This window comes from Ipomoea nil, unplaced genomic scaffold (assembly GCF_001879475.1).
Source record: "Ipomoea nil cultivar Tokyo-kokei standard unplaced genomic scaffold, Asagao_1.1 scaffold3043, whole genome shotgun sequence".
In the NCBI taxonomy this organism is placed as follows: Eukaryota; Viridiplantae; Streptophyta; class Magnoliopsida; order Solanales; family Convolvulaceae; genus Ipomoea; species Ipomoea nil.
This window is the reverse complement of record NW_017619471.1, coordinates 517,248-541,815: the sequence shown is the minus strand read 5'-3', so window position 1 is coordinate 541,815 and position 24,568 is coordinate 517,248. Positions and strand designations below refer to the sequence as shown.

At 35.8% G+C, this 24,568-nt stretch overlaps 1 protein-coding gene and 1 long non-coding RNA gene across 2 annotated transcripts; one reads left to right on the top strand and one right to left on the bottom strand.

Annotated features, from left to right (window-relative positions):
* The first annotated feature begins 20,134 nt into the window (after positions 1–20,134).
* Positions 20,135–23,156, top strand: LOC109163747 (5'-nucleotidase SurE-like). The gene is made up of 4 exons (XM_019312455.1): positions 20,135–20,582; positions 21,597–22,114; positions 22,706–22,765; positions 22,872–23,156. The coding sequence occupies exons 1-4, from the start codon at positions 20,339–20,341 to the stop codon at positions 22,977–22,979; spliced, it is 930 nt and encodes a 309-aa protein (XP_019168000.1). The 5' UTR covers positions 20,135–20,338; the 3' UTR covers positions 22,980–23,156.
* Positions 23,157–23,627: 471 nt separating this feature from the next.
* Positions 23,628–24,295, bottom strand: LOC109163748. Its single transcript, XR_002051322.1, has 2 exons — positions 24,088–24,295; positions 23,628–23,997 (listed from the first exon to the last, which is right to left on the bottom strand). It is a non-coding gene; the product is annotated as an uncharacterized LOC109163748 (long non-coding RNA).
* Between the last annotated feature and the right edge of the window lie 273 nt (positions 24,296–24,568).

Sequence of the window (24,568 nt, the reverse complement as noted above, 5' to 3'; positions counted from 1 at the left end):
AATAGAAATTTCAAAGACAAAGTTGAAGATAAAAGGTCAAAACTATCAATTTCACTGTGAAATTGATGATTCTTTACTTTTTATCTTCAACTTTGTCTTTGAAATCTCTCTAGATGAGGATTTTTGTTTATATAATTTTGTATTAATTGTAGTTAGCTTATTCGGTTATTTTGACTTTTAAATTTCTTTTATCTTTGGACAAATCTGGCAACTTTATATTGATTCACAATTTTTTTTAAAAAAAAAAAAGAGTAAATAATACTTGGTAGTTCAGATCCGTGACTTAGTCCTTGATCTCTATACTTAACTTTTATGTTTTTGGTGTTGAAATCATGGTTTTGTTTCGTTCTTCATATACATCTTGTAATGATCTCAGAGGATTAAAGAGAAAAAAAAATTAAAAATGAATCACTTTCCGTTATTATTATTATTATTATTATTATTATTATTATTATTATTATTATTATTATTATTATTATTGTTGTTGTTGTTGTTGTTGTTGTTGTTGTTGTTGTTGTTGTTGTTGTTATTATTGTTATTATTGTTATAATTGTTATAATTATTATAATTGTTATTATTGTTATTATTGTTATTATTGTTATTATTATTATTATTATTATTATTATTATTATTATTATTATTGCTTTCACACGTTGGAGGGAAAAAAAATTTGCTAATCATTTTGCTATAATATATATAGAGATATAGAGATTGCATTAATACTATAGTTCAATGTTGTAAAACTCGGACTAGGCGGCGCCACCATGCCGTGTCGTTTTTGGGTGTAGGCGGCCATTCCTCGGCCGGTCGCCAGGCGGCCACCTAGGCGGCCATTCCTCGGTCAAAATCGATCGAGTCGGCCAACTCGACTGAGTCATCCAATTTTGACCGATTTTTTCTGATGTAGTCTTTCATTAATTATTAATTTTAATATTATTATGATGTTATGACTTATAAATTATCTTTATTTTATTTATTTGGATGTATTATTTGATTGAGTGTTGAAAACAACCTCATTAAAATTGTCAAACGTCAAGTCTGCCACTATTTATTTTATTTTTTTTGCCGCCCGCCTAGGCGCTATGCGCTGCCCGGGCGCCTAGCGCCTATTGCAACCATGCTATAGTTTAGACTTATACTATAATTTACACTCATACTCATACTAAATATACTCACACATAATGGATTTGTTAATAAATCTACACATAATGGATTTGTTAATATATCTGATCTACACGGAAAATATATATTTCATACAAATAAATTAGGATAGCAAATGATTTCTATAACTGAATTGCTAGACAACGAGAAAATTTGCTCAATTAATACAAATATTAAATATTGATATATAAAATCTCTAAAGTTTCAGCACCGGATGCGTACATCTACACATTGGCTATTACTTGGGCAATTATTTTCTCGAATTCAAGTAATGATAACATTAGAAAGTATAATCGATCTAACTCAATTCTTCAATTGCATTATATAATATTCGATATTATAATTTATATAATTGTATATCGATCCAAATATTCTTAATATATTATAATAAATCCATTACGTACATTGCACGGGTGAAAATAACAGCTGCAACAACAACAACAACAACAACAACAATAAAAATAATACTAATAATGATTCGGAATTCAAGCGCCTATAATGTTCAAATTAGGCTCTCTTAGATTGATAAACACAAACCTAGACTCATTGATCTGCGAAGCCCGTGTATGTGTTCTTAATTTGAGGGGAAAAAAAAAAGACAAAAGAATTAATGAATAAAGACACAGCTAGCTGCCGCCGACTGGATTACTGACTTGAGGGTGAAGATAGAGACTGGGAGACGGTCAGCTTACGCCTAGCAACCAGGCGAATAGGCGGGTGAAACTGTCAACAAATGAAATTCACTAATTAATGGCAGTGAGGTTTAAAAAAAAAACTGTGGCAATTTTGAAAAGTGTTAGGGTTGGATTATGTTCATTTTGAATACAATATGTAATTAAAAATTGTAGAATAAAAATAATCAAGTACTACCTCCGTCCCATTTTATATGTCTGGTTCGGTTAACGAGGCTTGACTGAAATTATTTTTAACTCAATTTTTCATAATATTAAATTTAGTATTAGTATACAAAATTTATATATTTACAAACTACACTAAAAGTACTATTAAACACAAAACATCAAATTCAAAAATAAATTTTAAATACTAAAGAAAATAAATTAAACAAAGAAGAAAGAGTTAGGTTGACCAATGAATAGTAAGTAGGACAGATAAAATGGGACAGATGGAGTAATAAATATCCTATTAACATATATATAAAATATATAAAATTAAATTTCTATTAATTAAATGAATTCATTGTTATTTATTTATATTACGAGTCATCCCTTTGACAATCGTTTTAACTCTGACATTATGTTCTTTTTAGAAAACAAGTCGTTGTCTAATTAGAATAATACACAAGCACCGTTGCTTTGATCGAATAGGGTGTTCGATAATGCTCAACCATTGTTAGAATCAATTGTTTGTTCACCGGCATTTAGTCCAGTTAATCACATAGTGAATGGTAAGAAAAGTTGTTATCTCAACAGCCTACTTTACTATTTTACTGAATTAAAATGCATTTTTAAAATTTCCTCCAAAGAATATGCCTATGAATGGTATTACAATTCACATTGAAATTTTTGTTGAAGGTAAACCAGTGGGTTGTATTTATAGATAAGCTGAAATAGCGTCTGGTGGGATATTATCCCAATACATAGCCGTATCATACTGAAAAGCTATAGAAGCTAAACTATGTGCTAAATAATTCTGCGATCTAGGAATGAAACTAACATGGCAAGATGTAAAAGTAACCGATATATGATCGTGACGGCTGATGCGGGGGTGTCAAATAATTTCGTAGAGTCTGACAATCTGTATAGAGCTCAACAGATTGCACTCCACGGTTGCGTAACCAAGAAGGGGCATCCTTGCAAGCATATGCCTCTGCCATTAGTGGAGAGTAACAATGGGGTAACGGCGCGGCGAATGCTAAGATAAAATGGCCGTCCGCCCCCATAAGCACCGCTCCTACCGAAGCCAAGTTGTCTACATAGCGATAGCCGGCGTCGACGTAGCATCTGTTCGGCACTTGCAGGCGGTGCGACTGTCCTGGGCTTTGGCGAGCCGGCTGACGCATAGTAGTAGAGGGCGGCAGTGTGTCAACCGCCCCTTGGTTGGCGGCAATATTCATCGGGGCAGCCCCACTGGGTGAGTTCACATGGACTTGCCGCCATGCATGCATGGCAGTTTGGGCCGTGGCTAGTGATCTTCTCGGGTGAGGCAAACATGCATCCCAAACTGCTCCGTTCGGAGCTCTCCATAGATGATAAAGAATTGCAGCTGCGTAGAGAATTCCATCAGAGTCTAGAATATTTAACACTTCACTAAACCATTCATAAAAAATATTCGTCACAATATTCGGTAGTGGAAGGTTAGATAGTGTCCAAGTGGATTTTGCATAGTCACACAAGACTAATGAATGCATAATATCCTCATTAGCAATCCCACACATGGCACACAATGGATCAACCTCTACCCTTTTAATAAGCAAGTTGTTGGTAGTAGGGAGAATATCACTTATAGCTCTCAATAAGAAAGTTTTCCATTTGGGTGGAATCTTTTGCTCCCATAAAGCGAGTCATTTATTAAAACCCATATTTATACTATTCTCATAATTTCCAACAATGCGCCTGTACCCATTCTTAACCGAGTAGTAACCATTGGGGTCCCCATGCCAATACCACAAGTCATCATAATCCTTGGGAAACTGGTATTTTTATAATTCTAGCCACATCACTAGGCTAAAAAATATCAGTGAGCAAATGATGATCCCATGTTCCAGTCCCCTGATCAATTAAATTGATTACTTTAGCATTAGCCAGCTGGAGTGGCATCTCTGTTTGGATCATAGGGTCCTCTTCATCTTGCAACCAAGGATGTCCCCACACAGAGGTAGAGTTTCCATTTCCAATCCGTCTTCTCACCAGGGCCGGTCCTATCATTTATAGGTCCAGGGCATAGCAACAAAAATGTGCCCTATATTAAATTAATATATATTTTTATAACTAAAAGTTAAATTAAATAAGGAAAAATTAGTAATGTCCAATAGCTTAAATAAGATTCACAAGTTTTTAACAATTTTACATACATATGAAAACAATTATAGATGCATTCGTGAATCCAAAATAATCAATAACCGCAACAGTGCTTTCATAAATAAAGAATTATATAGTTTATAAAATGAATAAATAATTTAAAACCAAATATAGTTTATAGATAATCACATTATTATTATAATAAATAATAAAGTAATTATTAATTCCAATTTATAAAACAAAACTTACAAAAAGAGCATAGCATAAAATCTTAATTATTAGGAACAATAAATCAAAACACTCAAATATGAAACATAACTAATGGGATAAAATAGTTTGATCAAAAAACACGTACTAAATCACACATCTTCTATATTAATATCATATTTATAATTTTTTTAGTTAGATCACTTTCAAAGTTTTCTAGATTAATTTGAATATGATGACAAACAATAGAACTTTTAAACTACATTGACTAGATAATTCATAAAAAAAAATAAATTATCTTTTAAAATATTTTTCATAACTAAATCACAAAAAATATTACATATACATAACTCATTATAAAGTTCACAAAATAATACAAATTCTAAATATAAGTAATAAATTAGTCAAATAGAAATAGATTCAAAATTTGATATGAATCAATATTATAAATCTCACTATAATTATAGAAAGGTAAAAAAAATCACAAAATTACAAATTAAATTAAAAAAAATACAAATTAGAAATAGAAATTAATTTAGTAAGTTACAATTTTATTTAATATAATATAATATAATAATATCCCTAAATTCATCTACTAAAGAGTAGGGAGGGAAGAGTTTAGGTAAAAATACATATGACGGGATTTGATCCCTTGACATGAGCATACAAAATTACAAACTACAAGTCTTACGAACTCAACCAACTAAAAACATATTTCAATAATACCCCTAAATTGATCTATTAAAGACTACATAGGGGAAATTTTATGGAAAAGAACATACAAGGGGATTCATGGATTCGACCCCTTGACCATATACATAGAAAATAGAAAGTCCTACCAACTAAGCTAACACAAAAATCTATAACAATATTGTATGTTAAATAATTATACAAAATGCTATGGTATATATAAGAGGTAATGGGGTGGTGGGCCCCTTCCAAGCATGGGCCCTGGGCAAGGGCCCAGCCTGCACTTGCCCAGGGCCGGGCCTGCTTCTCACACAACTACAGATTAAACTTTTAGCTACCATAATACTCCGGCAGCAGTGGCTAGGGTTATTTCCTAGGTCCGCATCTGTAAAAGAGTGCCTAGGATAATACCTTGCTTTATAGACTTTTGAGACTAACGAGTCTGTATTGGTAAGTAGCCTCCAAGCCTGTTTACCCAATAGTGCCACATTAAAAGCTCTCAGGTCCTTAAAACCCAGGCCACCATACTTCTTAGGGACACATAACTTATCCCAAGCCTTCCAGTGAATTTTCTGATCAGCCCCAGAGCCCCACCAATATTGATTCATAAGCCGCTCAATGGCAGTACACACAGATACTGGCAATAAAAATACCCTCATTGAAAAGGTAGGCATATCTTGAGCCACACTTTTCAATAATATCTCCTTACCCGCTTGCGATAACAACTTTTTACTCCAAGACCCTATTCTCTGCCTGATCTTATCCTCAATGTAAGCAAAAGCTGTTTTTTTTTATTCCTTCCAATAAAAGATGGCAAACCAAGAAACTTCCCAAAGTTAGGAGCCTGAGCTACCCCCAATACTTGTGCCACACTATCCTTCTCCTCGTCTGCCCGTATTCCTGCTATAACGGATACTAGACTTATGATAATTGACAGCTTGTCCAGATAAATTCTCATAAAGGGATAGACAATTCTTTATTTCACTAGCCTCCTTGAATAGTTGCTTTAAAAAATAATAAACTATCATCAGCAAAGAATAGATGGGAGATAGGGGGCACCCCTTGCAACCCTGCATCCATGTATTAGGCCCCTATCATGTACTTGCTGCAATAATAATGAAAGACCTTCTGCACAAATAATAAACATATAGGGAGATAACGGATCACCCTGGCGCAACCCCCTAGTTGGCATAATTGAATCACTACGCGATCCATTCACCAGAAAGCTGTACAATACTGTAGTGACACACATCATAATAAGATCAATCCACTTATCATGAAAACCCAGAGCCACAAGCATACCACGCAAAAAGGACCATTCCATACGATCATAGGCTTTTGCCATATCTAACTTTAGAGCACTCCAACTTACCATTCCACACTGTTTCCTGTTTAAATAATGCCCTACCTCCGAAGCCACCAAGACATTATCCGTAATCAATCTACCAGGTATAAAAGCACTTTGTGACTCAGATATAATACTATCCATTAGGGGTTTCATTCTTTGTGTTATCATTTTGGCCATAACCCTATAAATCACATTACTGAGTGCAATCGGTCTAAGGTCAGAGACCAGCTCAGGGGCTTTTTTTTGGGATTAACACCACATCAGTATTATTGAGTCCATAGGGGAGTGAACACGTATTCAGACAATTGACAATAAAATTCGAGACATCCCCTCCTACAATATCCCAAAAATTCTTATAAAACCCCAGATTCATTCCATCCAGGCCTGGTGCCTTATCAGGAAACATTGAAAAAAGAGCATATTTTACCTCGTCTATCTCAAAAGGCCATACTAGCCATTCGTTTTGTGCCTGGGTGATTCGTGGGGCAACATTATCAAAAACAAGATCACCATTCATAGGATTACTAGTCGCAAAGATTTGCTTAAAGTAATCCAAGATAACACCTGTCATACTATCCCCTTCCACCCACTCTCCACTATCATTCATAAGTCTCAGCAAAGTATTCTTTCTTTTTCGGTGAGAGGCATACCTGTGGTAGAATCTCGTGTTCGCATCAGCATCCTTGAGCCAGTGCTGTTTGGCCCTCTGCCTCCAGTATACATCCTCTTGAATTTCCACACGGGTCAAAGCCTCCTCTAGCCGGTTGTACTCAGCTAGGGAAGCCAGATCAGTGCATCCCCTTAGTCGTTCCTACTCCTTACGGAGTAGCACAATTTTTTCCCCAAATTTGTAGTAACGGTCTCTGCCCCACCGGGACAAGCGATTCCCACAATGTTCAATACAATTCACATTAAAATTATTTGTAATAACCTTTAAATTTTATTACATGCAAATTTTGATTTATTTGTTGTTTTAAATTGTTGATTTACTCAAATTAATGTGTTAATATTATGCATTTCTTTGTTTTTATTATTTCTCAAAAATATTGTAGTTGTTATCAATCCAAGTAATATAAAATTTAGTTTGTATTAGGAGATGCATTCATAATTGTGTATTTAGAGTACGAGCCATTCTATGATAATCATCCAAACGCTGATAATTTTTCTTTTTTTTAGAAATTGTAAGCAACTGTTGGTTCTTCAACATTTAATCCAATTAAGCCAAGATTGAATGGTGAGCAAATTTAATTTTTTTTTTTGCAATAGCATACACACTTATTTTCTTCTGTATAAAATACTGACCATAAATTTTCCTCCAATATAAATAATTGCAGTAGCTGGTAACGAAGCATTGTTCGATGGATTTATGTTTTACTCTCCATCAACACCTATTAATATACCCAACAACGGTACTACTACTTAACAAAATCATGATGGATCTATTGAGGTTTGCCATATCGGGTAGTGCTAAAAAGACTTTTGGTGTAAAAGAAAGTAGTTTTGGGCCGCAATTTTAGACAAATTCTTCCTGTTATTCCGAAAGCAACGAAACCAGTAGTTGTCGGAGTAATTCTTCCTACCTTTGGATGAATTGCAACGTATTGAGGCTCACGAAGTACTTGATACTACGGAGCTTCGCTCCTAAGGGAACTATAGGAGATGAGATTGCAGGGATTGTAAATGACAATTCGTCTAAGATCGATATTCCGGCACAATTTTTGTTGAATTGTGGACTCGATCCCATAGCAACTATAGTAGAAAACACATTCCCAAGCGCGAGATATGTCATGCTTGATGAGTCGCACCTAGAAGGCCAAGCGATCCTCTTGCCGACTTTAGATGTCGTTGATCAAATTAATCAGTACATGAGCGACATGAACACTGCAGAAGGTCGAACATATTTAAGTTGCGACTCTTTGTGTAAGGCAGAATCAAACGATGAAAATCTATCAGAAGTACACAATCCTGAATTCTTAAATAGTTTGAGATTGTCTGAACTTCATAATCTTTCATTGACATTAAAGGTAGGTGCACCTGTTATGTTATTGCGAAACATAGACCACTATCTTGGTCTTTGCAACGGTATGCACCTAAACGTCACAAGATTGATATATCATATTGTCGAAGCAAGAATAGTTAATGGGACACATGAAGGAACCAAAGTTCTTATCCTTGAATGTCTATCACTCCTTCTGATATGAGATCTCCCTTCAAGTTCCAGCGTAAACAATTCCCGTTGATGCTCGCATATGTCATGACTATCAACAAAAACCAGGGGTAAGCACTAACTTATGTTGGGTTATTGCTGAAAAAAGTGTTCTTTAATCACGATAAATTGTATGTGGCTTTTTCCCGAATCATCCTTCATGATGGCCTGAAGGTGTTAACTCTAGACGGGTTGGACAAGATTCTGTTGCTACTACCAATGTCGTCTACAAAGAAGTTTTTAATAATGTGTAATTCCAACCAGTGATATTATGTTTTCTTTTTATGTGAAGATGACAAAATTGGTATATATCTACACAGAAAATATATCTTCCATACAATTAAATTAGAACAGCAAATGATTCCTATAACTGAGTTTCTAAACAACGAGCAAATTTGCCCAATTAATACAAATCCTAAACACTGATATATAAAATCTCTAAAGTTTCAGCACCGGATGTGTACATTTACACATTGGCTATTAATTAGACAATTATTTGCTCGAATTCAATCAATGATAACATCAGAAAGCATAATCGATCCAACTTACTTCAATTGAACTATATAATATTCGATGTTATAACTTATATAATTGTATATCGATCCAAATATTCTTAAAATATTATAACAAATCCATTTCGTGCATCGCACATGTGAAAATACTAGTTTTTAATTAATTACGAGAACGTCTAGGAATAGTAATAATTAAATTAAAGTTGAAAACAAATACGCTACATCAATTTTAAGTCAAATTTTAAATTAATTATTTAAATATTACGGAGTAACATTTTTTAAATATAAGTATTAAGAAATTTAATTTAAAATTATAATACTAATGATAATCTTTATTTAGATAATTGGATATTTATCATATCAGAAGCCAAATAGTTAAAAAAAAAAAAAAAAAAAAAAAAAATTGTAGTAACCTTATCAAATACTTACAGGATAATATCTAGATAATCATAAACTATTTTTATTAATAAAAATAAAAATAAAATTTTATTATCTAGAGAGTTTTATAGAGAAATCCAATATAAACAATTTAAAATAAGAGGAAATTGAAATGAAATTAATAATAAAAAAAGAGTTAATTCTATTTTTTGTCCTAGATTTATAGTGACAATTCACTTTTAGTCCCTCTTTTTTCGAAACATTATCATTTGGTCCTACTATTATTGTGACATGACCATTTTTTCCTCCAGCAATAAAACGTTTTAAATTTCGTAAAATACAAGATCATTTAGGTGTTCAATTATTAATTGTTTTTCAAAAAATAAAAATAAAAATATAGTATGTCAACTATGCTTTGTATAAAAAATATTAAAATGTCCTTGTATCTAACTACGCTTCAACGATTTTGTTGACAGAGGACCAAAATTGGTCATGACATAATAATACTAGAACCAAAGAGGAATGTCTTGAAATTAAAAGGAATGATTAAATGTAAACTATCACCCATAAATTTATGATAAAAAAATGGAATGTCATAGAGGTGAAACTTTGGAAGAATGACCAGGGATCGAGTCTCACCAGCGGCAGTGTAGGAACTACCTCTCAAAGTGAAGGGGGTTACCATAATTTACATCCTCCCAAATGCTCTGTCGGGTCGGAGTATTGGGGAGAACCCTGGAAGAATGATAAAAAATAGAATTAATTAAAAAAATTATAAATCACTTTTCTTTTCAAGAAATAACACTGTATAAATGTAGTGTTGGTTGGGTAAGCAAGGTCAATGTCGAAGAGCAACATTTTCTTTCTCTGGACCACAAAGTCTAGCACAACATTCGCTCGCAGGTTTGGCTGGAAATAACTACTACCACATGTCTTGATCAATTAGAAAATATTACACAATTTTTCTTTTAAGAAGAATAGTATCATCTATACAAAATAAAAATATCAGTTTCTTAATTATTGACGGGTATGAATATTATAACTCTCGTAGCAAGTTTGTTTATTATAAGATGACAATTTTGAATTCTCGACCAACAAATAAGAATTTTAATACTTACAAATTTAAATTGTAAATAATTATAATTTTATCCATATGTTGACTAAAACATACTCGACACATGGATGCAAACATAATAACATACATTAGGATTGAGTTTCACCAGCGATAGTGTAAAAGCAACCTCTTAAAATGAGGAGAGTTGTTTGTGCACAATGAGCAAAAGTCTAGGGCCATTTTGATCAACTGAGTTACCATTGTTTGCCCCTATACAAACTGTCGGGCCGGAGTGTGGAGGCGTCTGGGGGAGCAATTCCACATTATTGTCACAAAGATAACATACATTAGGATTTTCATTGGTAAGAGGTCAAAATATCACTTTATAAAAAATTAGAAAATCAATAATGCTCATATAAAAAAAGAGAAAATGGTCAAATAGGCCTTCAAATTTTTACTACAGAGTCAATTAGACCCTCCAACTTTAATTTTTAAAGGTGCAATTACACCCATGAACAATGCATTTTGATGCAATGAAGCCCAAATACATGTAAATGACCTGCTATCCTGGGTCATTGAAGATCCAGCGTATTTCCGACGTATTTTACGACAAAAAGTGACCGGTTCGACGTATTTTTTGGGAACCTTCTCCGGCAATCGGTGGAGAAGGCAACCTTCTCCGGCGAGAAGGCTACCACAGTGGTGGCCTTCTCGTCCAGAGAAGGCAACCCAGATTTGGGTTGCCTTCGCTGGACGAGAAGGCCACCACTGTGGTAGCCTTCTCGCCGAAGAAGGTTCATGTCGCCGGTCACTTTTTGCCGGAGAATACGTCGGAAATACGCCGGATCTTCAATGACCTATGATAGCAGGTCATTTACTTGTATTTGGGCTTCATTGTATCAAAATGCATTGTTCATGGGTGTAATTGCATCTTTTAAAAGTTGGAGGGTCTAATTGACTCTTTAGCAAAAGTTTGAGGGTCTATTTGACCCTTTTTCCTATAAAAAAATTAAGGAAATTAAATCATTTGGCATTCCTAAAGCCCTTTGTGTGTGAGCACCATTATTTCTCGGGGTCACCTCCTCCTTTTTGATACCTAATACGGAGTATCATATTATCATATTTATAATTTACTTATTCTTTTCTCTATATTTTTACAATTTCAACTCACTTTCAATAATAATAATAATAAAGGGGAAAGGGGATCGGCTTGCCTTATCCAAGAGAGGGGACAAATGGTTCTGTATTCTGTATCGGACTGTGCTTACATAGAGCATAACCAGCTCTACCCATTCTTGCATATAAAACCAAGAGCGAGCATCATGGCTTTTAAGAAGCTTCATTCCATCATGTCGTATGCTTTCGCCATGTCGAGCTTAAGTGCCGCCCAACCTTCCCTTTCCTGCATTTTAGGTCTCAAATAGTGTCCAATTCCGGTGCAGCCACGACAAGGATGTTGTCAATGATCAATAGGCACGATATTGTTAGGATCGAAACGGGTTCACAACACCAAATTTATAATAGCAACTTGATCAACTAGAAATTTTGAGAATAAATTCTAGTGTAAGATTTAAAATAAATCATACACAGAACAAGGGAAATTCAAAAAGAATTTTTTTCTGTATTGGCAAAAGGATATTACAATAGGAATTACAAATATAAGTCTCTATTACTCTCTACAAAATTTTCTATGCTACTGGAAATTTTCGGATGGAATGATCAAAATGAATGAAGGATATTGCCTATTTATAGCAACCAAAAGTCTAGAGAATTCTAAGCATTTAATGCTACATTAAATGCCTAGGGATTTGCAATGCAAGAAAACTTCTCCTGCAAATTTTCCCAAGCAAAACCTATGCCCAAAAACCTCATCTCTAGCTTTTCCATTTAGGCAAACCTATGCCCATACTTTTCCCCTTTACAAACCTATGCCCAAGAATTTAATGCATTTGTCTTATTCAAACATCAATCCAAGTTCCCTTACGAAACCTTATCCCAAATTCCCTTAGGAAAACTCCTCTCAAGTTCCCTTAGGAAAACCTCTTCCCATTCCACATTTGACTTTAATATTTACAAACTCCACTTAAAGTCACAATGTGGATCTTCATCCTTTTTGCCAATTCCATGCTGCTTGCATTCCCGTTAGGCCAATTGAGGATCTACACCATACGAATGTATCGTTGGTAATAGGCTTTGTTAACATATCTGACAGGTTATCTTTAGTATGGATTTTTTATATATCCACACTTCCTTCTTCCACCTTCCACCTTCTCACGAACAAAGTGATACTGAACTCGTATGTGTTTCGTCTTGGAATGAAATGCTGGATTCTTTGTCAAGTACAAAGCGCTCTAACTGTCACAAAATAGAGTTATTTTCTCTAACTTGTGCCCGAGTTCCTCCAATAGCATTTGCAACCATATTGCCTCTTTACTAGCTTGAGTAGCCACTATATATTCTGCTTCCGTCGTTGAAGTTGCCAAAACCGACTGCAACTTCGAGACCCAGCTTACTGCTCCGCCAACAAGAGTAAACACATAACCCGTGGTGGATTTACTACAATCATGATTACCTGCATAATCTGAATCAACATAGCCTTTAATGACGAAGTCTGATCCTCCATAACACAATGCAATATCTGAGGTACCCTTGATATATCTAAGGATCCTCTTCACAACACTCCAATGCTCTCTACTAGGATTCGCCATGTATCGACTGACCGCTCCCACTGCCTGTGCAATGTCTGGTCTAGTGCAGATCATAGCAAACATTAAACTACCCACTGCTGATGCATACGGTACTCGAGACATCTCCATCCTCTCTGCTCCGTTGCTATGACTCATACTTGGGGATAACTTGAAATTAATAGAAAGAGGGGTATAAATTGGCTTACAATCTTGCATGTTGAAGCGCCGCAAGATTTTCTTTAGATAATTCTGCTGAGAAAGACAAATCTTCCTATTATTTCTGTCTCGGTGAATTTGCATCCCTGGAATCTTGTTCGCTGGTCCCAAGTCCTTCATTTCAAATCCCCTAGCTAGTTGATCCTTCATCTCCGTGATACGATCATTGTTGGGGCCTACTACCAACATGTCGTCAACATACAACAGCAAGATGATAAACTGATTATCATCAAATCTCTTGCAATATGCGCAAGGATCGAAATTAAAACTGTTGTATCCAAGGCTCAGAATGAATGAATCAAATATCTTATACCAACATCTCAGTGCCTATTTGAAACCGTATAGAGATTTGGTCAACCTACAAATCAAGATCCCTTTTTCTTCTTCTTCAAAACCTTCTGGTTGGAGCATAAAAATCTCTTCTTCAAGTTCTCCATGTAGAGATGCAATTTTCACATCCAACTGCTCAAGATACAAGTCATACACAGCACACTCAGGGAAAACTGGAATTTCTTCTTCTTTCCTTCCCTCAACTTGTACTGTAGTTGTCACTGGTTTCTCATTTCCAGTGCTTTCACTTTCTTGTACCTTGTCTTCTACAAATAGAACATCCCTGCTGATGATAACCTTGTGGGTAGTGGGATCCCACAGGCAATACCCCTTCACTCCATCAGCATATCCCAAGAAAACACATTTTCTTGATTTTGGATCAAGTTTTGATGTTTATTGAGCGTTGTATATCACATATGCCGGACTCCCAAATGTATGTAAGTGAAAATAATTAGATGGCTTACCCGTCCACATTTCCATTGGCGTTTTCAGATCAATTGCGGTTGATGGTGACCGATTGATCACATAACATGCGATTTTAACTGCTTCAACCCAAAATGACTTTGCCAAATTTGCAGTCCTCACATTGCCCTTGTTCTTTCCAACGAGGTTCTGTTCATCCCTCTGCCACTCCATTTTGTTGTGGAGTATACGCCACCGTGAACTGTCGTTTGATACCTTCTTGTAAATAGAATTTATCAAATTCATCACTAGTGTATTCTCCTCCATTGTCCGATCTCAAACACTTGATCCATTTCTTGGATTTAAGTTCCACGTGCGCTTTGAAGAATTTGAAAACTTCAAATACATCCGCCTTCCGTTTGATTAGATACACCTAACATCTCTTTGAGTAGTTGCCGATGAAGGATACAAAATATTTTGCACCTCCTAGGGATATAACTGGTGCTTGTCAAACATCAGAGTGGATTAGCTCCGAGATAGTCTTGCTCCTTACAAAGACAACTAAAGAAAGTGATGGACTCATGATGTGACCGTGGGACCCCTGCGCGACCCATTTTATTGAGAAAGTTTTCGCCCAAGGAGGTGGCAAAGAAGAATTATGGCCCAATAAGTTGAGGCGGGGGTGGGAGGGTGGGTGTATGAAAGGAAGCAAAATATTAACAAAGGTTAACTAATAGTGTTCGAACATGTGACCTCCAGTACACAACGTAAGCAACAACTACGTACCCAAGCCACACAAGATATCATGTATAAGAAGGTAGGATGTTCTATTTACCCTTGTGGTAATCGTTGACATTCAAGTAGTAAGGGGGACATATGTGTGGCCAATAATGAAGACTAGCAGATGTCGTACACTTGTTAACTATCCAGAAGGTCTTCAACACTATATAATGCACCCTTGCCTCTGCTTAAAAGGAATCCCTAGTTCCTTACAATACATACTAGCTAGTGGTCAATGGTCTTGACTTTTAACAAGAACAACAGGATTCTTTTCCCACTACCGACAATATCATTCCTAATTATTCCTAGTCCTCACTAGAGCTATAATATTTATTATTTATTCTTTTGGTTACCATTTTAGGCCAGTATCTTGGGCTATGTACATATTCTTTTGGGCCTAGTGCTCAGAGCAGTATAATAATATTACTATTTTCCTACCTCTATTTTGTACTTCTATACTCTGTTTATAGTGGACCTAGTCCCGACAAAACCATAATTGACGTTGTCTATGGGAACGCTACGAAAAGCACGCGCTCCTGGTTTCTACCCATTCTAATTTGCCTTAGTTCTCTTTACACAATCTAACCCGAGAATCCGAGATACGCCAAAATGGCCGAGTTACAATATTCATTATTTATTCTTTGGGTCGCCATTTTAGACCAGTATCTTGGGCTTTGTACATACACTTTTGGACCTAGCGCCCCGAACAATAATACTATTATTTTCCTACTACTCGTTTTGTATTTCTATACCCGATTTATGATGGATCCGGTTCCGACAAAATCATCAATTAGCCAAGAACTAAAATCATCACCTTATTAAAAATTAGATGGTTAATAATACTTAAATTAATAATAACAGACTGAAATCATTATTTTGTATAAAATTATAAATACAGAGGCGCAAAAAACTATTGTTCTCTTTTTAATTTTTCTTTTCATACAAGTATTATAAGGGACACAAACTAAAAATAACAAAATAGTGGTTAAAACTGAAAATTCGAAACTTGTATATTCCTATCAATACTCAATAATAGGTGTCTTTATGTAATGTAAAATATCTAACTTTTGTGTGTATGTATGTATGTATATATATATATATATATATATATATATATATATATATATATATGATCAAATGAGAATATCAGATTTGCATATTTAGTTGTTAAAAATTACATATTTAAGTGTTTAAGTTTGCATAGTGAAGTTGATGACAATTACGAAAATGACACCGCATTTTTATTTTTATTTTTACAAATGTAAGATTGAGGTTAGTTCTTATTTTTCTCTTGTGGTATTATTCTCATCGGATTCTTAGCACTATATATATATATATATATATATATATATATATATATATATATATAATAGATATCAAATACGGAGGGGGTGTCTAGGTGAAACGTGCGGGTGGATGATAGTCATTCATCTTGCTAAAATCAACCATACAGATTGAACAATGTTTAAAAAAATGCGGTGCCAATTTGATCATTTTGCGTATTATAGAAAGTTAAGGTGCATATTTTTTGTGCTTAAGGTGCGTCGTTTTAATACTTAAGAGGCGCCATTTTAAGACTTAAGGTGCATAATTCTTAAGCTTAAGGTGCGTTATTGTTGAAACTTAAGGTGCGTTATAATGAAGCTTAAGGTGCATCTTTTCAAAGCTTAAGGTGCGTCATTTTAACACTTAAGGTGCTTGATTTTACCACTCAAGTCTTTGTAAACCTTAAGGTACGTCATTTTTAACACTGAAGGTGCATTATTCTAACACTTAAGGTGCCGTCTTTGTAACACTTACGGTGCGTCGTTTTTACATTTTGCTTCTGCCAGCTTCTAGGACGCACGTTTTTTTTTTTTGTTTTTTTTTTTTTCATTGATTTCAGTCGTTGATCTAGGTTTGATCAACAGCTAAGATCTCACCGCATGTTTCACTTGAGACCTCCTTCGCACCAAATCTCATCCCTATATATATATATAACTTAGTTCCCGTGCGGTTGGGTGTGTCCCGTGCGATTGTGCGATTAAATCTGAACTATTGTTCTTGCTTAAATCAACGTCTAGGATTAACAAAATTAAAAAAAATATATGGTGGCAATTTAGTAATTTTTGCATCTAGGTCAAATTTAAGGTACGTGAGTTTCCATCTTAAGGTGAATGATTTTTGTGCTTAAGGTGCATGGTTTTTGTGCTTAAGGTGTGTGGTTTGTGTGCTTAATGTGAGTAGTTATTGAAACTTATATATGGTGCATGGTTTTCCTTCTTAAGGTGCGTGGTTTTTTTGGTTAAGGTGCGTGGTTTTCCTTCTTAAGGTGCATTGTTTCCCTTCTTACGGTGCGTGATTGTATGTTTAAGGTGCGTGGGTTGTTGAAACTTAAGGTGCACCATTTTAAAACCTTACGTGCGTGGTTTGTTTTCTTAAGGTGCGTGGTTTGTGTACTTAAGGTGTGTCGATCTAAAGCTTTAGGTGCGCGTGGTTTAATTTGTATTCTTAAGATGCTTTGTTTGTATGTTTAAGGTGTGTGGTTTGTGTACTTAAAGTGTGCCATTTTAATCCTTAAGGTGCGTCAACCGCACGGGAACTATACCCGCACCTAAACCCTTCGCTATATATATATATATATATATATATATATATATATATATATATATATATATATATATATATATATATATATATATATATATATATATATATATTAGAGAATTCACCTCAATTCAATTGCACAGGAAGATAGGATTACAGAGTATCTGATCCACCATATTCGTCTGATTGGCTTAGCATACTTGCGTCCGGAGTTGCGTGGGCAGTGGCCCCGATGTCCGGGTACCACCCATCACCTGGAACATTCGACGAAGACGCCGCTAGTGCTTTCAGCTCCGGTCGCAGGCCCCGAATAACATACAGGTTCTGCTCCATCAACATGAGTGGCGACCGGCTTGAATGAGGGCTTCGACTAGGACGACGGCTCTCCCGAGGTAATCGGTGGTTGTGGCGTTGCCTTGACGCAACATCTGAAACTGGCTCAATAAGGTGAGACACCGAGCCTAACTAGAGGATCCAAGGGCGCCAGTGATGGAAGCCCATATGGCAGCCGACGTTTCCCGGCCAAGCGCAAGATGAAGAACTTCATCTGCCATGGACGAAACCAGGAGGGAAACGATGGTCTGATCCTGTTTGACCCAGGCGTGGTACGCCGGATTGGCGACCGCTACTCCCGCGGTCGAGGTGGTTGCCGAGTCGCCGGTCGACGGAGTGCCAAGAACAGTGGCCGGCGGGCATGGGAAACTGCTGTCCACGAACCCCAGGAGATCCTGGCCGCGGAGGAAAGAGAGGAGTTGCATCCTCCAGAATAGATAGTTTTTGAGAGTCCGCTTCATTGTGATGTAGTGGTGTGCACTAGATAGTGAGTTTCCAACGGCCGGTGAAGAATTTCCGGCGGCAGAAGCAGTTCGTTCGGAAGACGTCGACATTGCGTGTTGTCGCCGGCGAAAGAGGGTGAGAGGGGGAAGGAGTTTGTGGTGGAGGTTGGAGAGGATCGGATAACCTGTGTCTGATACCAGATTAGAGAATTCACCTCAATTCAATTGCACAGGATGATATGATTACAGAGTATATCGTAGAACTAATCCTAACTAATAGAGAAGCTAAGTCAAACAAATCTACCACCACTAATCTATGACTATATAATATAAAATAATAAATACAAAATACTAGTCATGCTAACAATATATATAAGCTGAGCCATTGATCTTGCTTAAATCAACGTCCAGGATTACTAAAATTTTAAAAAAAAAAAACGCGGTGGCAATTTGGTAATTTTGTATCTAGGTTAAATTTAAGTGCGTGGATTTTGTGCGTAAGGTGCGTGGTTTTTGTACTTAAGGTGCGTGAGTTTTGTGCTTAGGGTGCGTGGATTTTGTGTTTAATGTGAGTAGTAGGTGAAACTTAAGGTGCGTTGTTTTCCTTCTTAAGGTGCGTCAATTGTGTGAAACTTAAGGTGATCCATTTTAAAATTTTAGGTGCGTGGTTTGTATTCTTAAGGAGTTAAGGTGCTTTGTTGTATGTTTAAGATGCGTGGTTTGTGTTCTTAAGGTGCTTTGTTTGTATGCTAAAGGTGCATGGTTATTTGTGTACTTAAGGTGCACCTTGTTAATGATTAAGGTGCGTCAATCATACAATCGCACGGGAAGCCTTCTCCGCACCTGAACCCTTCCCTATATATATATATATATATATATATATATATATATATATATATATATATATATATATATATATATATATATATATATATATATATATATATATATATATATAAACATAATAAGTGTGAATGAAAGTTATACCCCTGATTTATGTCCCATTTTTCCGTTAAGTTTTTTTGTACATTATGCTATAAAGGTTGTACATTAAAATATTTTGGACAAACATACCCCTACCGTTATAACTTCCGTTATCTTTTCCACTATTGTTACCATGCACATGCATTCACCATATATTTTCTTATCTTCTTCATTAATAATAATATATACACATTAAATATTTGAGTTATATGTTAATTATTACATAAATATAAATATCAAATTTATAAAAATGATTTATATTATTATTATTATTTAAAATAAATTAAATATCTAAAATCTAAATAAATTTAAAATTTTAATATAATGTATTAATATTAGGCACATATTTTTTGCGCATTGCGCATAAAAAATACTAGGAATTATGTTATTGTACATTATGTTTTTGTATATTATGGTATAAAAATTGTACATTAAAATATTTTGGACAAACATGTCCCTACCGTTATAACTTCCGTTATCTTTTCTACTATTGTTACCATGCACATGCATCCACCATATATATATATATATATATATATATATATATATATATATGGACAAGGGAAGGGTTACAGTATATATATATATATATATATATATATATATATATATATATATATATATATATATATATATATCAAATTTGAAGAGCCCAAAATTGGTGCATATGAAATGATTGCCCCCTTTAAAATAGAAAATAAATGCCAGGTCACGAGCTAGGAGGTGGCGGTAAAAAATGGTGGCCGACTGGTGGTTTTTTTTTTTACTAGAATTTATAGGATTACTACATGTGCGCTGCACACTTGTGCATTTTTTTAATTTTTATTCTCCTCTTCCAAGATGGCATACCGCCCGCCACAAGGAGATTTCTTCGCTTCTTCCACTTTCATCCATGGCAGAAGACCAGCCGGTGATGCCGTTAAATACTGGGGTCGTGGCTGCTACTTTTTGCACCATTCAATTTGCGCTCACTTAAGAACGTAACTCATACAGTTTGAGTTTCCACTATCCTCTGATACCATCCTTTCATTTCCCCGCCGGCGATGGAGAGCAACGGCCACCTATGCTCCGGCGACCTGCCGACGGTGATGGTGACGAACGACGACGGCGTGGACGCTCCTGGGTTGAGAGCTCTGGTTAGCGTCCTCGTCTCCACGAATCGCTTCAACGTCCTCGTTTGCGCTCCCGACTCCGAGAAATCGGCTGTTAGTCACAGCATAACCTGGCGCCACGCCGTCCCGGTGAAGAGAGTTGAAATTAGCGGCGCCACAGCCTTTGCAGTTACTGGTTAGGGCAATTCAAGTTTTTCTATTTAAATTTTGATTTATCATCGTTATCTATTTTTGGATCAAATATTAGTGACTACACCAAAAATTATAATTCACAATTTTTCCTTCCTAGCATCTTTTAGTTTTATAGCACTTGATAAGCATTCATTACTATACCAAAAGACTAGGGACAGAGTAAGCAATTTTGGCGAAACATTAAAACAAAAGAGATAATTTAAAAAAAAAAAATCAAACACATCTCATTATTAAGATAAAAGAATGTTATATATATGTGTATTAAATATTAAAAAGCTATTTAAAATATGACTGTGTTGAAACAACCAACTATAAAATTATGTTAATGCCAAGATTCAAACACATCATTTATCATAACTCAAAAATCAACTCTTGTTCATATTTAATAGTTTTATTTTACTAATACTAACACATGTACTATATATACATACAAAAATTATATATGGAACGGGGTTGGGGTGAGGGGGCAGTTTCCCCCCCCCCCCCCCCCCCTCTCCCCTTTGGCTCCGTCCCTGCAAAAGACTATAGCTCAGCCCTAAGAGCTTAGTGTAGTTGATTAATCACCAGGTTATAACTGGAGGCGGTAGTGTGGGGTTCGAGTCCCACTGGAAGAATATAAGAAAAAAAATATCTGAAGATACTAGAAGGTTTGGATTGGATTCCTTATGAGCAAATGAAGACAATGATATGATTGGTGGGCTGATTGCACCACTCGTGATTTACCTTCACAGTAGCTCTAGGAGCGAGGTTTTTGTGGACTTAGGATCAGTACACCAAAACAAAGATCACTTAATTTTTTTTTAAAAAAAAAAACCTATAGCTCAAAGTCAAGATACAACTTTATTTTCTTATATACTATCATCACATTTTCAGAAGTCAATGTGCTGAACTTGTCTTTTAGTGTCATCCGCCTAACAATTCCATAGCCGCCTGACTTGGGCCCAACAATCTTCTTCTGTTTTTCTAATTTCCATTTTGCATTGCTTCTCCCTTGCAGGAACTCCAGCAGATTGTGCCTCCCTGGGAATCTCAAAAGCTCTGTTCTCTTCGGTGCCTGATTTGGTGATAAGTGGCATTAATATGGGCAGCAATTGTGGGTATCACATTGTCTACTCCGGAACAGTGGCCGGTGCCCGAGAGGCTTTCGTCAATGATGTCCCATCTATCTCTCTATCCTATGACTGGGTTCATGGGAAAAGCACCATTGATGACTTCACACTAGCTGCCGAGGCTTGCATACCCCTCTTCACTGCCATATTGGCTGATATCAAGAACAAAACTTATCCCCTTAATTGCTTTCTCAACATTACTGTGCCCACCAATGTTCCCACCCACAAGGGCTATCGCCTCACCAAGCAAGGCAAAAGTTTCATCAGAACCGGATGGAAGCAAGTCACTTCTGAGACAGAAGGAGGGAAAATGTTGTCAACTATGACTATGGACATGACTCCAACACAAACTGCACAACAAAGTGTTGATAGCACTCAGGAGGATCAGTTTTTCTTCAGTAGAGAAGTGAGATCACTTTCCCCTTTCTACCTCTACCTCTCATTGTTGTTGAGCATATATATATATATATATATATATATATATATATATATAAATGTGAAGTACAAGCCAGACAACTTTGGACAACCTAAGCTGGTTTATTTCATTATGATCCTTTACCGGTTAAAATCACAATATGAGGTTTATCTAGTGAATATCCTCGGATAGTAGCTGTGAGTTTCTTTTGTCATCACCCCAAATGTGCAGTTTAAACGAGCTTGGTTGGCATGAGTAACCATGCACTCTCATCCCTTAAGAGGGGTTGGGAGTTCGAACCCCCTCTCGTATGGAAAAACCAATCTGGCCAGCACTTTGCCCCTTAATTGGGTCGGCCCGGTGCGAGTGCGGATTAGCCTGAGTATGGTACGGGCTTAAAGGTGTCTTCTACAGTTAGGACTTGCTTAGAACACCTCATGGCCTGACCAAAAAAATAATGTGCAGTCTAATTAACTATCAATTTAGCCTTTTAATCGAGATTGAACACATCTTTAATTATTGTTTTGTTTTGTTCTGCATTATGTCCTTTTTAATTGATTATTAAAATTGTTGTTATAACAGGTTAGGGCAAAACAAGTGGACAGTGATGGTACAGATTATGGTTCTCTCCAAGAAGGATATGTATGTGCAGTGCTAGCTCCTAATGTTTTGTTTATTTAATCTTAGTTATTTATTTGTTGTAGCTTTATGATTAACTCGCTGCTTTTTTTTTTTTTTTTAATCATAGATAACTGTCACTCCCATTACCGCCTTATTCAACGTTGACTTAGATGGTGTAACGTTCCTTAATGAATGGTTGCGTTCTGTGGGTGAATGTTGCAATTCTACACCCTAAGCTGCCTCAACAACGGAAGAAATGGAGACTCGATCGTCGTTCAAATCTTGCACACTTCAGGATTATTGTGTTCATTCCTTGAATTTAAAAGTTCCCAGCTGCTTATATGTGTTATTGGTATCAATCGATAATCAAATAATATATTTGGAAAATTAATTTATTAATGTGTTTGATCCTATCTCATGTTGTTTTACTATTGATTTAATCTTTTAATTAAAAACAGAACACATCATTAAATTTGAAATCAAAGCCTCAAACAAACACAATTCTGAATTTCCAAAAGTCATTATATGTTACCGGATGGTGGGCAGTATGTCCATTGTGATGACCTTATTGTCCCCAATTTACACTCCAAAAAGACATCGAGGTATTTTAGCAAATAACTTATAGCTTGTTGACGGGTCAAACAACCAAACTTGGTTAAATAATTAGGAAACTTGGTCAAATAATTAGGAAATTTTTGAGTGATCAACCACTAACCAAACACCCAAAATGCATGTAATTAAGTTGATAGGTTGGGTAATTCCCAGATGAAGTAAATGGCATATTGAATTGGCTGGTCCACCCATTCAACACTCATTAAATATGCCTTCATTTCTGACATAGTTGGTGCCAAATAAAATTAGCAAATTAAACTACTTATACTAGTAAAACCCAAGGCCAAATACTTTAAATAAAGACAAGAAATAAGTGAAGAAGCAGGCATAATAATGTTAATTATAATTTAAGAACATTTCTAATAATAAGAGTGGCTTATTGATCACTAAAAGATCCAAAGCCCAAACCAAGGAGAAAAGAGCAAAACTTGAAGCAATAATATAATGCAGACATATATATATTTACACGGCTAGCTTAGCTTTACTCCCATTCTCTTGTGCTTTTGTGTATAATAAGAAGGCTCATTTGGGTGGTGCTGGCAAAGCAGGCCGATGCGACTCCACTAGTATAGACCAGAGCACATGAACATCCTCGTATGGACACGACTTGACATCCTCGTACAGAATGTATATCCCTCTTCCTGATACAAATTAAGAAAACAGAACATAAAAGTGCTGCACAATTAAGGAGAATATATATGAGACCAGAATGAATGGACATTATTGCATACTCTTCTTAGGGGGGGAGTGGAGACGAACCCAGAGCTTCTTGAGAGGAGAGAAGAGGGATTGGAGCCACCCCATGTGTAGAAGAAGTGGGGAGCTCATGGTAGGTGATGGAGGGGGGGAAATAAGAGGCAGAAAAGGGTAATGTTGGCTAGTTTGCTTAGACAAGGGTGAAGTGAAGTTTAGGTCACTGTCCCAAAAAAAAACATTTCTTGATTTGTATGTATTCCTTTGTGCACAAATATAATGAAAATTATTATCATGCATTATTATTATTATTATTATTCTCACCATTTTCACTTGGTGCTATGTCTCTGTCGTCCTACCTTTTCCCCCTTGCACCCGAAGCTCCCACTCTACCAAATCACCAGTACTTTTCACACTTCTACTGCCCAAGAAATTTCGCTCTTACATATATAGTTAATCTCACTCTTTTTGACAAATGTCTACTATAACATATATATTGCTCCGTATTTGGATTAATGT